General features: G+C 36.2%; 1 protein-coding gene across 2 annotated transcripts in view; it reads left to right on the plus strand.

Moving 5' to 3' along the window:
- Nucleotides 1-12687, plus strand: part of Il1rapl2 (interleukin 1 receptor accessory protein like 2) — a 1196863-nt gene that overhangs the window by 203808 nt on the left and 980368 nt on the right. Inside the window, exon 1 of one of the 2 annotated variants that reach the window (XM_031368568.1) lies at nucleotides 12385-12457. The exons of the other annotated variant lie outside the window; for it this stretch is intronic. Coding sequence (XP_031224428.1) covers nucleotide 12457 — 1 coding nt within the window. The 5' untranslated portion in view covers nucleotides 12385-12456. Of the gene's footprint in view, nucleotides 1-12384; nucleotides 12458-12687 lie in introns of those variants that run through there. 2 annotated transcript variants of the gene reach the window in all.

Raw genomic sequence — 12687 nt, forward strand, 5'->3', positions numbered from 1 at the left:
TGGTATTTGTGTAACTAAAGATACTCTAGACGTGTAAGATAGGCTGGTCAGTACTTGGAGTGAAGGGGCTGTTGATTCAGGGTTTAGGTAATTTGATATTATGTCAGTGACCTTAAAATGAAAGATTTGGACAGAGAATATTTGCTTGACAAGTGTACCTTTTTTTTTTCTCTCCAAGATTTATCTTCAAGTTTCTTTGACGTAAGATGCATTTTATATCTTCTTCTAAAAACCTAGCACACTTCAGGAAATTAGAACCAGTGTGTTTCTGGGGGCCATCCATCAGGTGGAACATCAGATGCTGATTTCTCACTGACTGACTGGCAAGGCTCTTTTACTTTGCCATTTTAAAGCATGAGAGGACTCCACTCCACATTTTTTTTTTTTTGTCAGAGTGCCCCTGGAAGTTGATTCATGTTCTTAGTCCAATTCTTTAACACCACACCTTGGCATGATGCCTTTGACTAAAAGAGATATTTTCTTATGTTCTTGCTTTAATTTAGAAGCAAGCAAACTGATATTACTCACTTAACTCTGAAACTGAAAATGCATGTGCTTAGGAAGGTAGTAGGTTCTAATGGCATCACTGATACAACCATCTGTCATTCATCATCATTGTCAACAAACATCTAATAGCAAGAAGCATATTTAATACATTTTGGCTTTGTGCTCAGCTAAGCTGAATGTACCTGGGAGTGAGTAAAACTTAATGTAACAGAGGGGAAATATGTGAAACCATAGAATTTTCAGTTCGGAAACCATTTTGTAAAGATCATAGAACCCAGAGAACAAATGATAAATACCATCCAAAATTTCAGAGTGGAAGACTTTTTATGTATGAGTACTGTATCTGCATATATGCCTGCATGCAGAAGAGGGCTTCAGATCCCATTATAGATGGTTGTAAGCCACCAGGTGCTTGTTGGGAATTGAATGCAGGTCCTTTTGAAGAGCAGACTTTGGGAGATGACTCTCAACCACTGATCTATCTCTCCACCCTTCAAGATCCTTTTAATCATGTATAGATCACTCACATGACTGAGAGTCATCACTGGGACTATAAACTAAGAATGTTTAATAAGAATAAACTTTACAGTGGGGTGGGGTTTGAGATGAACAGTTGTTTCTCTTGGCCAGATTTTGAGCATTTTAGCTACAAGCTATTTCTTCCCATTATCTGATTCTCCTGTCTCTTCTTCTGGTAGAAGCCTGGATTTCTTAGCACTTAATGGAGCATCATTGCTATTGTCCTTGTAAGTATTTGGCAATTTTATCACTGTATCTAGGTCTGAGGTCTGAGGCTTCTTTTTAGTGGTGTAGTTTCTGGATTCTGGATGTAGTACTTCCAGATTTTGATTTTTGAATACAATCTCAAACATGATGATGGCAAGGCCAACTGTTCTTGAGGATATAACAGAGACACTATCTTGGTGGAAGCACTGTGGACTCTTCCATTTCACAAATGGGAGGAGTACCCAGCAGAAGCTCCTGGATTACTATCATGTACCTCTTCAATGGCTCTGCTGGTTCAAAAAGTCACATGTATAAGCTGGATCATCAGCAGCTTCTCTGCTTCCCCCAGCTGCACCTAGCTGCATCCAGCTACTCCCAGCTGCCCCGTTATGACTGTTCTCTTAGGCCTCTGCAGAAGTTTGAACTGCTGTTTCTGTAAGCTGAGAAATAGTTCAGAGGATAAATTTCCTTGGATACCAAGGCAGCTGTAGTTGACCACACAACTACTAAAAATTCAGTTTTAACTTTAAAATTTGTTTTAATTTGGCAAAATTTTGTATACTTATACCCATCATGTTTTGAAGTATGTACACATTGTGGAATGACTGGATTCTACTTATTAATATATGTACCACCTCGAATACTTACCTTTTTTTTTTAGTAAAAATAACTATAATTTACTCAGTGATTTTTTTACATAGGATACACTGTTATTAACTGTATTTACCTTGCAGAAAAGATATTTTAACACTTCCTAATTGAAAATAGCATATGTAGTAATATCCCTACCTAAACTGGTCTTCTGTATCAACATTTAGCCTACCTGATTATTTTTAACAGAATTTGGAAGAATATATTAAATGATTCTCTCTAGTAGTCACAATCATTTAGTGCTTCCTTCCATGTTGTCTACTGGAAAGGTTTGAACTTCATACATTTTCATGATTGGATCTGAAGTATTCTTTCAGTCTTCTCAAATGTCATGTTTCCAGTCATATTTACTCAATACCTATACTGAGTTATACCCATTGAGGGCTGAGTGGGAGTGGTTGCATATGGGATTTTATTGTGGTATTTTTTGTTGTCATACTGAGTTGGTGATAATGTGGGTTGATTGTGATCTGTAGCAAGAAATGACGAATATCATGCATTGAGTGACATGGAGCCTGACCATTTCAGAACAATCCAACTAAAGATGCCAATAGCACCCTTGTTTATAAATGGCAACTTTTAGGCATTCAGAATACCCAAGATATAATTCACAGACCACATGAAGTTCAAGAAGAAGGAAGACCACAGTGTGGATACTTCAGTACTTCTTAGAAGGGGGATCAAAATACCCATGGTAGGAAATACAGAGACAAAGTTTGGGGTAGAATCTGAAGGAAAGGCCATCCAGTGACTGTCCCACCTGGGGATCCATCCCATATAGAGTTATCCAACCCAGACACTATTATGGATGCCAGCAAGTGCTGGCTGACAGGAGCCTGATATAGCTGTCTCCTGAGATATTTTGCCAGTGCCCAAATAATACAGAGGTGGATGCTTTCAGCCAACCATTAGACTGAGCACAAGGTCCCCAATGTAGGAGCTAGAAAAAGGACTCAAGGAGCTGAAGGACCTTGCAGCTCCATAGGAGGAACAACAATATGAACCAACCAGTACCTCCCCCCCCAGAGCTCCCAGGGACTAAACCACCAACCAAAGAGTACACATGGAGGGATCCATGGCTCCAGCTGCATATGTAGCAGAGGATGGTCTTGTGGAACATCAATGAGAGGAGAGGACCTTGGTCTTGTGAAAGCTTGATGCCCTAATGAAGTGGAATGCCAGGACAGAGAAGCAGGAGCAGGTGGATTAGTGAGCATCAAGAGGCAGGATGGGATAGGGGAGTTTTCAGAGGGGATAAAATTTCAAACGTAAATAAAGAAAACATCTAATTAAAAAAAAAAAAAGAAAAAATGGCAATTTTTAAGCTATTGTTGAATTATTCTCAGGTTTCCAGACATTATACCTGTTTTCTAAGAAATGACCTCCTTGCTTCTACTTTTCTTCTTCCTCTCTTCTTAATTCAGTGTTACATCTTGGTTCAGTTGTTTTTATTTTACTAGATCTCCATTGAATTTGCTCTTCCAATTTCTTACCCAAGTTACTGAGCATATGGCATGGTACAAATGGTTCATCTTCTGGAAGCTTTATATTCATTTATAAAATTTATGAGATATAAAGGCATAGGCATACAAGAATGGGAATGGGCTCTCTAAAATGGCACCTTCTTGTTCCCAGAAGACTTTGCAAGAGAGAGGGCAAATGGGTAAGTGGTGGCTATCTAAGCAAGGTAGAGAAGAAGGAAGAAGACGACTAGAGGGCCCTAGAAAACACCTAGACCAGTGTCTGTTTTATGGACTTCCAGCTCTGGGGCACGTCCCATCCCGAGGGAAGCTGCTTGCAACAGAGGGGTTACTTTTCCTTTCTCCAAAGATTTGTTTTCTTTTCTTCCCTGATGTTCAGTTCTTTGTTCTTTCATAGAACAAACTTGAGCATCCCCTAGACAACCCCTATCCCAAAACTTAATGTTCATTCATTCATTCATAAAATGAAAAGGTTGGATTATACATTCCCAAATGTTCCTTCTACTACTAATTTGCCAGGTCTTTTGGCTCATATTTCATTTTCATCACACTTTATTATTCAATCTCTCAGCATAGCATTTTCACATGGAATACCTTAAATAGTTGTTGACATGGCCAGTCAAGGATACTTTGCACAACATGCCTTCTGTTAGAAATAACACTGGCTATAGACTGTATAACACATTGTACTTAGTCCAATAAATATTTATATGAAGGTTAGGAAAAACTCAGTGTCCCATTTGCTAAGGTCACTTAAGAAGAAAAGGAAGTACTAGTATTAGATAAATATTTTAGTGGGTGGTTGTTAATACTACCTCATTTGTAGGAATGACCATACATATTTAATGAATGCAAAGAACATAATCATTTCATTTCCTGAAATGTGTAAAAATATCTCTTACAAAGTAGAAATAATTACAGTAGAAAAGTCACGTAGGTTTATAATCCTGTAATCTTAAATAGGCTGTTTGTCTTAAAGTTAGAAGTTTTTGTAGGCTTCAGACATGTTCAACTGGTACTTGTTTTGATAAAATAGCTCCCTCAGAGATTGGCTAGAATCACAGCCATGCTATCCAGATGTGTATTCACAGCTGTGATTCTACATTATGATGTACAGACACAATGTAAAGTACCTAGTTTGCATAATCTTTCCCAGATGCAGGAATTTCTTAAGCCTTCCTAAACTGTTGTCACTAAACCTGAGAATCATGACTTGGCTTCTGTTTAAATCTCAGAACTGCCTCAGCTGTTAATTTTATGAAGTCAATCATGTTACCAGCTGATAATTCTCTAGTGTTTACACTTTAATTGGAATATTTGTATACTTGCTGAGGCACCGTCTCCATTTTTTCTCTTCTCTTAGTAAATAATATTATCTATCTGATTACTGTGCCACAATTTTCTTTTTGCCCAATGCTATCTTAATTTGAAATAGAGAAGTGATTATCTTTCCTGGAGACCTGGAGTCATAGAGATCTCATTTATTTATTTCTGCCTACTTTTAAAATAATATAAGCACTTTCTATGTACAATGACCTTAAATTTAGAAAGTTAATGATAGCATAACAGGCATTATAACTTCACTCTTTTTCCATATGTGTGCATGTTGTGTGTGCCATGTAACGGATGGAGAAACACTGTTATGTAAAGCTTAAAAAAGTTAAAATATATGTCTCATGCAGAATTCAAATTGAGAAAAGTCTTTCTCTAAAACCTATACATTTAACTATCAAGTTACAGTGGGAGAATTGGGCTTAAGAGTAGAATGTACAAAAAAAGATGACCATGAACACAATACTCTGATCCTAACAACTTGTTTCAATAACAGAAACTTCACTTTTTCATTGTGAGATTTTGGCTGAAGAAAAGATTCCTTTGCTAAAAATTTTAATATATATTTTTTTAAAGTAGAAGCTTTCTTTGGAGAGGCTGAAATGATGAAGTCTGATTGATAGGCACTTACAGGAAAGAGACATTCCACATATTTTATGCCAGATACAGAAAGATACATGCCAAATTGTATAAGTGACTTATTGTCTTCTACATGAGCAGGCAAGCATGTAGCCAGGGTCTCTGAAATTATTAGGGAGAGATAAGATGTTATTGGATGTGGATGGAAAAAGATGCTTTTTTTCTTTCATTTTTATTAGATATTTTCTTTATTTACATTTCAAATGTTATCCCCTTTCCTAGTTTCCCCTTCAAAAACCCCCTATCCCATTCTCCCTCCCCCTGCTCACCAACCCACCCACTCCCACTTCCCTGCCCTGGCATTCCCCTACACTAGAGCATCGAGCCTTCTCAGGACCAAGGGCCTCTCCTCCCATTGATGTCCAACAAGGCCATCCTCTGCTACATATGCGGCTAGAGCCATGGGTCCCTCCATGTGTACTCTTTGGTTGGTGGTTTAGTCCCTGGGAGCTCTGGGGGGGGGGTACTGGTTGGTTCATATTGTTGTTCCTCCTATGGGGCTGCAAGGTCCTTCAGCTCCTTGAGTCCTTTCTCTAGCTCCTACACTGGGGACCTTGTGCTCAGTCTAATGGTTGGCTGAAAGCATCCACCTCTGTATTATTTGGGCACTGGCAAAGTATCTCAGGAGACAGCCATATCAGGTTCCTGTCAGCCAGCACTTGCTGGCATCCACAATAGTGTCTGGATTTGACGATTGAGTATGGGAAGGATTCCCAGGTGGAACAGTCTCTGGATGGTCTTTCCTTCAGTCTCTGCTCCACACTTTGTCTATCTCATCTACATACAATAATAAATGATTTTCTCATTCAAAATTATTGGTATCATTAACAGTGATGTAATTTAGTAAAAGTTAAGGTTTGGAAGCTTAAGCTATCCAACAAAGAATGGGACTGAGTACCTTTATGTACCCACCATCTCCATGTAGTAAACTACTTTTGTTACCTGTATCTAGAAACTCGTGCACTGTAAGGACTGGGACTCTTAATGCTGTAACATTCCTATCATCCCATTACAAAATGGCATATGAACAAACTGGCAAGCCAAATGATGAGAAGACACCTGAATTTCAAAGTATTGACTTTACTGACAAGGACATGAAGCAACGGAAGCTCTCAGTAGAAATAAAAGTCTGAGGCAGCCCTATTGTAACTGGGATCTTGTTCTAAATAATATGGTTATCATGATAATTATGGTCCTTGGACTAGAGCTTTCTTCTATTTACATGAGTCAATGGATCTGATTTTTTTTTATGTGTGGTGTTTCATCATTTTCCTTGTGTGATCAAGGTTGTATTGCTATTTCATTTATTATTTTGAAGGGTAAGATATATCATATATTATCAGTACTTTGACAGTCAGGAATGCTAAATAAGATATGAATTAAAAGTAGTGAATTTTAAAATTGCAGGTATATAATAAAGAAGCCTAAAAGCAATCATTGTTTTGAAGGTAGTTTGGTATGGTTCTATATCCAGGTCTCCATGCGTTATAATTTGTGAAGAATAAGAAAATGCTAAGTGGGAATAATTCAAATGAATGACAGACTTCAGCCTCCTCTGTTTTAGGTAGCAATGTAAATTCCATGGTACTTGACAAAATGTTCATCATTGCCACCACTATAAGCACCATAAATATCATCATAGCAAGTATACTTTATTAAGTATTTCATCCTTGTCAGGTACCAATTCTAGCATTAATTATCATAGGAACCATAATTAGCTCATTTCTCTTATGATTTCCACTCAGTGGCTGGGCAAATTGAAGTTTAAATAACTTTCCTTGACTCTCCAGCTGTCATGAATGGTCAAAACCATGAATCAAAAACAGTGCTTCTGATTCTAGAAACTGTGCTCTCACTATCAGTCTTGGCTAAATTCTTTTATAGAGAAGAATTCAATAAAAACGTTCATCCATTTTTATCATCATCAAAGTGATATTAGACTTGTGACATGCCCACATAACTCCTTCAATCTAGATTCTAAAGAATATATTCTATAAAAAGGAGCCTGCACATTTTAAGCTTCTTCTTAAACCCTTGGAAAGGGCTGGTGAGGTGGCTCAGTGGGCAAAAGTGCTTGTTGAGCAAGTCTGAAATCTTGAACCCAATCCTTGGAACACACATAAAAGTGGAAAGAGAAAATTGACCTCATAGTGTTGTCTTCTGATCTACACATGTGTGGGTGTGCATGTACACACACACACACACACACACACACACACACACACACATATACACAAACTATTCTAGTAAATATTATTTTGTTGTTGTATTTCAAGGCAGGGTTTCTGTGTATAGCCCTGGCTATCCTGGAACTCACTCTGTAGACCAGACTGACCTCGAACTCAGAAATCTGCCTGCCTCTGTCTCCCAAGTGCTGGGGTTAAAGGCATGTGCCACCACAGCCCGGCCTAATAAATATTTGTTTTTAACAGGCCCTTGCCATGCAAACTTGGTAACATGATTTACATGTATGGCAGCTTGAATTCAACACTGAAACCCATGTAAAGGTGAAAGCAGAGAACTGACTCCACTTCTGAACTCCACATGTATGCCTGGCCTTATACACACATATACATATCATGTACATACACATATTAACCTGAACACACCTTTATACAATGATAATAGTAAAAACAGAAAAGCCCTTAAAGAAAACACAATATTCTCAAGATTGCTTCTTTCTGCATTGTTTTTTTGTTTTGGTTTTGTTTTTTCCTTATCAACAATGCTGCATTTGTAGGGAACTTTGAGCTATAAGATCTCCTAAATTTAACTTTTAAACTCAATGTGTAATCCGTGTAGCTGTACTTCCACATGCCATCTATTTTACCAACTTTACTCTCCCCTAGAAGGATGTCAGCAGCAGAGATGTTGGGCAGAAGCCCAGTAAGGGGTGGCCCCAGCGTTATTTATCACTTTACAGGTTGCAGAATAAAGTACATGTGATAATTGATTTCTTCTTCATCAGTCTTTGAGGCTGATAACTCAATTAGCATGTCAAATACTGACTACATAGCTCTTTCAAAAATCCTCAAAGATTTTTTTTTATTTTGTATTAATAAGGTGTGAGAGAAATGTTTGTTGTTCCTTATATTTTATTAAAAGTTCTTATTTCCTTTAAGTGGTTGCAAAGGAAAAAAGTAGTATTCCCTTAATATCTGTGCTTCTTTCTTTTTGAAATCCATGTGTTTCAAGAAAGAACAGCAGGAAGATAAATAATAATTTTAAACTCATGGGTAAAATAATTGTGATTCCCTGTTACCAACTGAAAGAGAACACATTCATTCGATTGCCATGGCTTCTTGTACTTGATAGCATAAATTGCTGCATTGGGGTAAGGGCCAGAGTGCTGATGAAGGAAAGTCTGGTACACAGCTGAATTTTGTTTCTTGAGACAGTGAATTTGGTTTGGCATAGTCATCAGAGAAAACAAATGGGCACACATCCTTCTTCATACGTATTAGCTGCATAAAAAAAAAACCTCAAAACATGGGCAAACCATTTCTATTCAACCTTTCTCCTGTTTTCATCGCTAAGCACTTAGTGACACTCATTGAAATGGTGGCTTTAACCATGGAAAATTGTTTTCTTTAATCATACATTTCTTATACAGAATAGTGGACCAAAAGTCAAGAAATAAAGCTATTAGTTATTTGGTTAAGTAGTTAGAAGCTAATGAGGATACTGCCTTTGAAAAATAATCTGAGTATTGGCAGACCTGTTTGAAAGATCCATCTGTGCTGTAGTTTCCATACCTAAAGCACAAAAACATGGAGTTCTTATTTGCCTTGAAATATGAAGTCAGTATAAATGTTGCATTTTATTTTCTAAAATAATATAAAAACGGTACCCTCTATTAGTTATTGGGTATTATTAGTACTTTACTTCTTGGTAATGGTTTGAATTGGTTAGACAACCCTTGCCTTTCATAAGTCCATTATTAGGACATTATAAAAATATCCCAGAGTTCCATGAGAAATAGAATTTTCTAGCCTTTGAAGAGTAAAAACAAAAAATTGAGTTTATGCAATCAAGAGAACACTTTAAATGTGTTCCTACTTCCTTCTAAATTCATGTAATAGTGATATCATTCCATTCCATAAATATATTTTGTAATGTTACCATAGTTAATTCTCAAGTGATTTCATTTGTATATATTAACTGGGTTTAATTATTTTGCTACCCAGAATTTGCTTACCTTTCCTTTGAAAATCCCCATCATGTTTTTCTTTGTAGATTATATACTTTAGCTCTCAGCTTTTGTGCACGTGATAAGTTCAGGATCAAGCCAATTAAGGCTTTGCATTCTGCTAGGCTTTAGTGATCAATTCAAGTTCAGGACATATGACCCAAGTAGAACAAAAAGATACACTGAAACTTAAGTGACTACTTCTGGTAAAGAGGCTTATGCTCTTGTTAATGGACATAGAGTTATCTAAATGTAAATTGTAACTTTAGAGTTGTATAATGTGAAATGCATTAGACCAAAAACTTAGGTCAAAGAATGAAAAATTAGATTTTGGATACATTGCTTAAGTTATCAGTATAGATATATTTACCTTGGGCTGCGTAGTATAATAAATTACCTTTTGTTTAAGTGCTTGGGGTTTCATATTCTGTCACTTGTGCCTTAAAATATCCATTTGACCATCCCTGAGAAGTCTGATGCTTTATATATAACTTAGCCTGAATGTTAAATCTTTGAACATATGCAGAGCAGTTGGGTGAGATAACATCGACAGTGGACAAAAAGAAAAGAAGGAAAAAAACTGTTAGGGATCTGGACCTGGAATAACAGAATATGTTGAAATGAGGTACATTTTTTTCTAGAACAGTAGTTTATTTCACATTTAAACAGATGTGTTATTCTGGACCCTCAGTCCTCAGAATTCAAAGACAATTCAACATATAAGCAAGCCTAACAGATATATATCAAATGTATCTTAGGGATAACATTATAACAGATACCTGAAACTTGTGATCCAATGTGAATATTAGACCATCACACGAAGAAGCCTATTATGTGCAAAGCAATAACACAAGCCAAGTCTTTAGGAGTTCTTGAGTTACGAGTTCTTTATTTGAAGCTTGGCACTGGAGATATGAATATATGATAGAAGAAAGATTTTACATAACTAAATGTGACTCCTTTGTTCACAGAAACAGAAAGATAAATGGTTTGTCTATTTAGAAACTACTTTATTGGAATATGAATTTGTCCCTCCAGTGAGGTGTCAGTGCAGCATAAATAATATTACCTAAATGTATTTTCTGTCCTCACAGAGGATAAAATCTGAAATGAGTCATTTTAATATGAGACAGGGGAGTGAGATTGGAGCAGCAAACCTGGCATATTTTTGTCATGTGATCAGATGTTTGAATCATAATACACAATTACAAGTTGTGTATTATGAATAATCTGTAAAAGTAAAATATGAATTAGATGTTTTATAATTATAAATTTTCCAGCTAATAAAATTGGATGCTTCCACTGTCTCCAATAGTATAATCTCTTGTGTTCTTTTGCTAACTATCCTAGAAATCACATATCTTCTTCAAACCCTAACTGCCAGTCTTCCTATTCTGTACTTTGTCTTAGTGTGTATGTGTGTTTGTCTGTGTCTGTGTGTGTGAGGAATGTGCACATTGAGTGTCAACAGACTTGTAAGTGCCCTAAAGTAAGGGCATTCACTCTAAATTAAACATAAAAGCTAATGTTCACTTGTAAAATGATTGCAAATTATGCTTTCAAAATACCTTACCATCTTAAAACTACTTTCCAAAAGTCAAGTGTTAATACTAATCAGATTAATTTCATTTACTTTAGTATCAACTACCTATAATTATGATCAATTTTTTTAGAAATAGTAATCAATCTGTATCAATCAAGCTGTAGATGATCAGAAATTTATATTGAAATTTAAAAAATATTATACTTAAATATACACAAAATAATCATAAGGAAAGATAGTTTGTTGTGATTCATGGATTACATGCATGTTTACATTTTGTGATTGTTTTCTTTGGACAAAATCCAAATTTAATAAAACAAGTAGGGTGATTAGTTACATCTCTAGGGGATTTGTTTGAGAAGGATCTTTTAGACTGTGTAGAACATCTGCCAATTTTAAGTATTAAATTTAGTAGATTAAGCATTTTTTAGTGACATAAATAGCAAGGGACGTATGGTAAAGTATTAAATCTATTGTCACTTAGGAAATGAAGATGAACCATCCCTGCTATTATAATGTGCTAATGGGGAAACTGGTTCAGTTTATGATTAATGAAACATCTGCATTTAAGTAAGCACTTTGAAGTTTGCATTTTGAAGGCTATAGAAGAGAGTCCTTGTAGATTAAGTAGCAAATGGCATAATGTACTCATGCAAGCCCCATACGTAAGCTATGTTTCCAAACATATATCAAACAACAGATGCTGCGGAGAGACATAGATATTTCTTGGAAAATAATTTGATGGAGTAAATTAATGGATGCTTGGAAAATGGTTGGGATTTTGCATCATAATTTTACACTGTCTTACTGCCATGAAAAAAATGGCATTTGGACCACATGATCCTGACACTTTGCAACTCATTTATTTATTCCTACATGGATTCTTTTATTCATTAAACAGACAGGTACTTTCTGAGCAGTTGTGGTCTGTAGACCTATGCTTTGAGTAGGTGAAATACCAGAGTACAGAGTTAGAAAAATCCTTCTAATAGCACATAGGAGAATATGAACTACACTGTTTTGAGATCATTTATTAAGCTTCGGCTACAATATTTAAGGTATCCAAGTGGGCATCCTGAAAGACTCAGTATCTCACAATGCTTCTGAATGATAAATTGAGAATTAGAGGAGTGAGGATTATTCACTTAAGTTGCAAAGTAGAATTTGTACCACTCTTAAGCTTTCTGTGACTTACTCTCTCTAAAAAGGAGTATAATACTGCAATTTGGTTTGTTCTAGTATCCAATGGGATCAGCTTTCCTGTGAGCTTCTGGACATTCTTCTGTCTTCACCTCCCATTTCATTTTTGGAACACTGGACTTATAGACATGCTACTGTACTTGGCTCTACATGGGATCTAGAGATTTGAACTCAATTCTTATACAGCAAGTAATTTACTCACTGAGTCAGCTTTCTGGTCCTATTATTGCTTTGTGAAGAACTTCCATACTGGTTATCATAGCTATTGTTCCCATTTATATTTCCACCAGTGGTGATGAGAATTTTTCTTTCTTTTTTCCTTTTTTTTATTAGATATTTTCTTTATTTACATTTCAAATGTTATCCTCTTTCCTAGTTTCTCCTTCAACGCCCCCCCCCCTATTCTACCCCCTACCCCT

This window comes from Mastomys coucha, chromosome X (assembly GCF_008632895.1).
Source record: "Mastomys coucha isolate ucsf_1 chromosome X, UCSF_Mcou_1, whole genome shotgun sequence".
Classification (NCBI taxonomy): domain Eukaryota; kingdom Metazoa; phylum Chordata; class Mammalia; order Rodentia; family Muridae; genus Mastomys; species Mastomys coucha.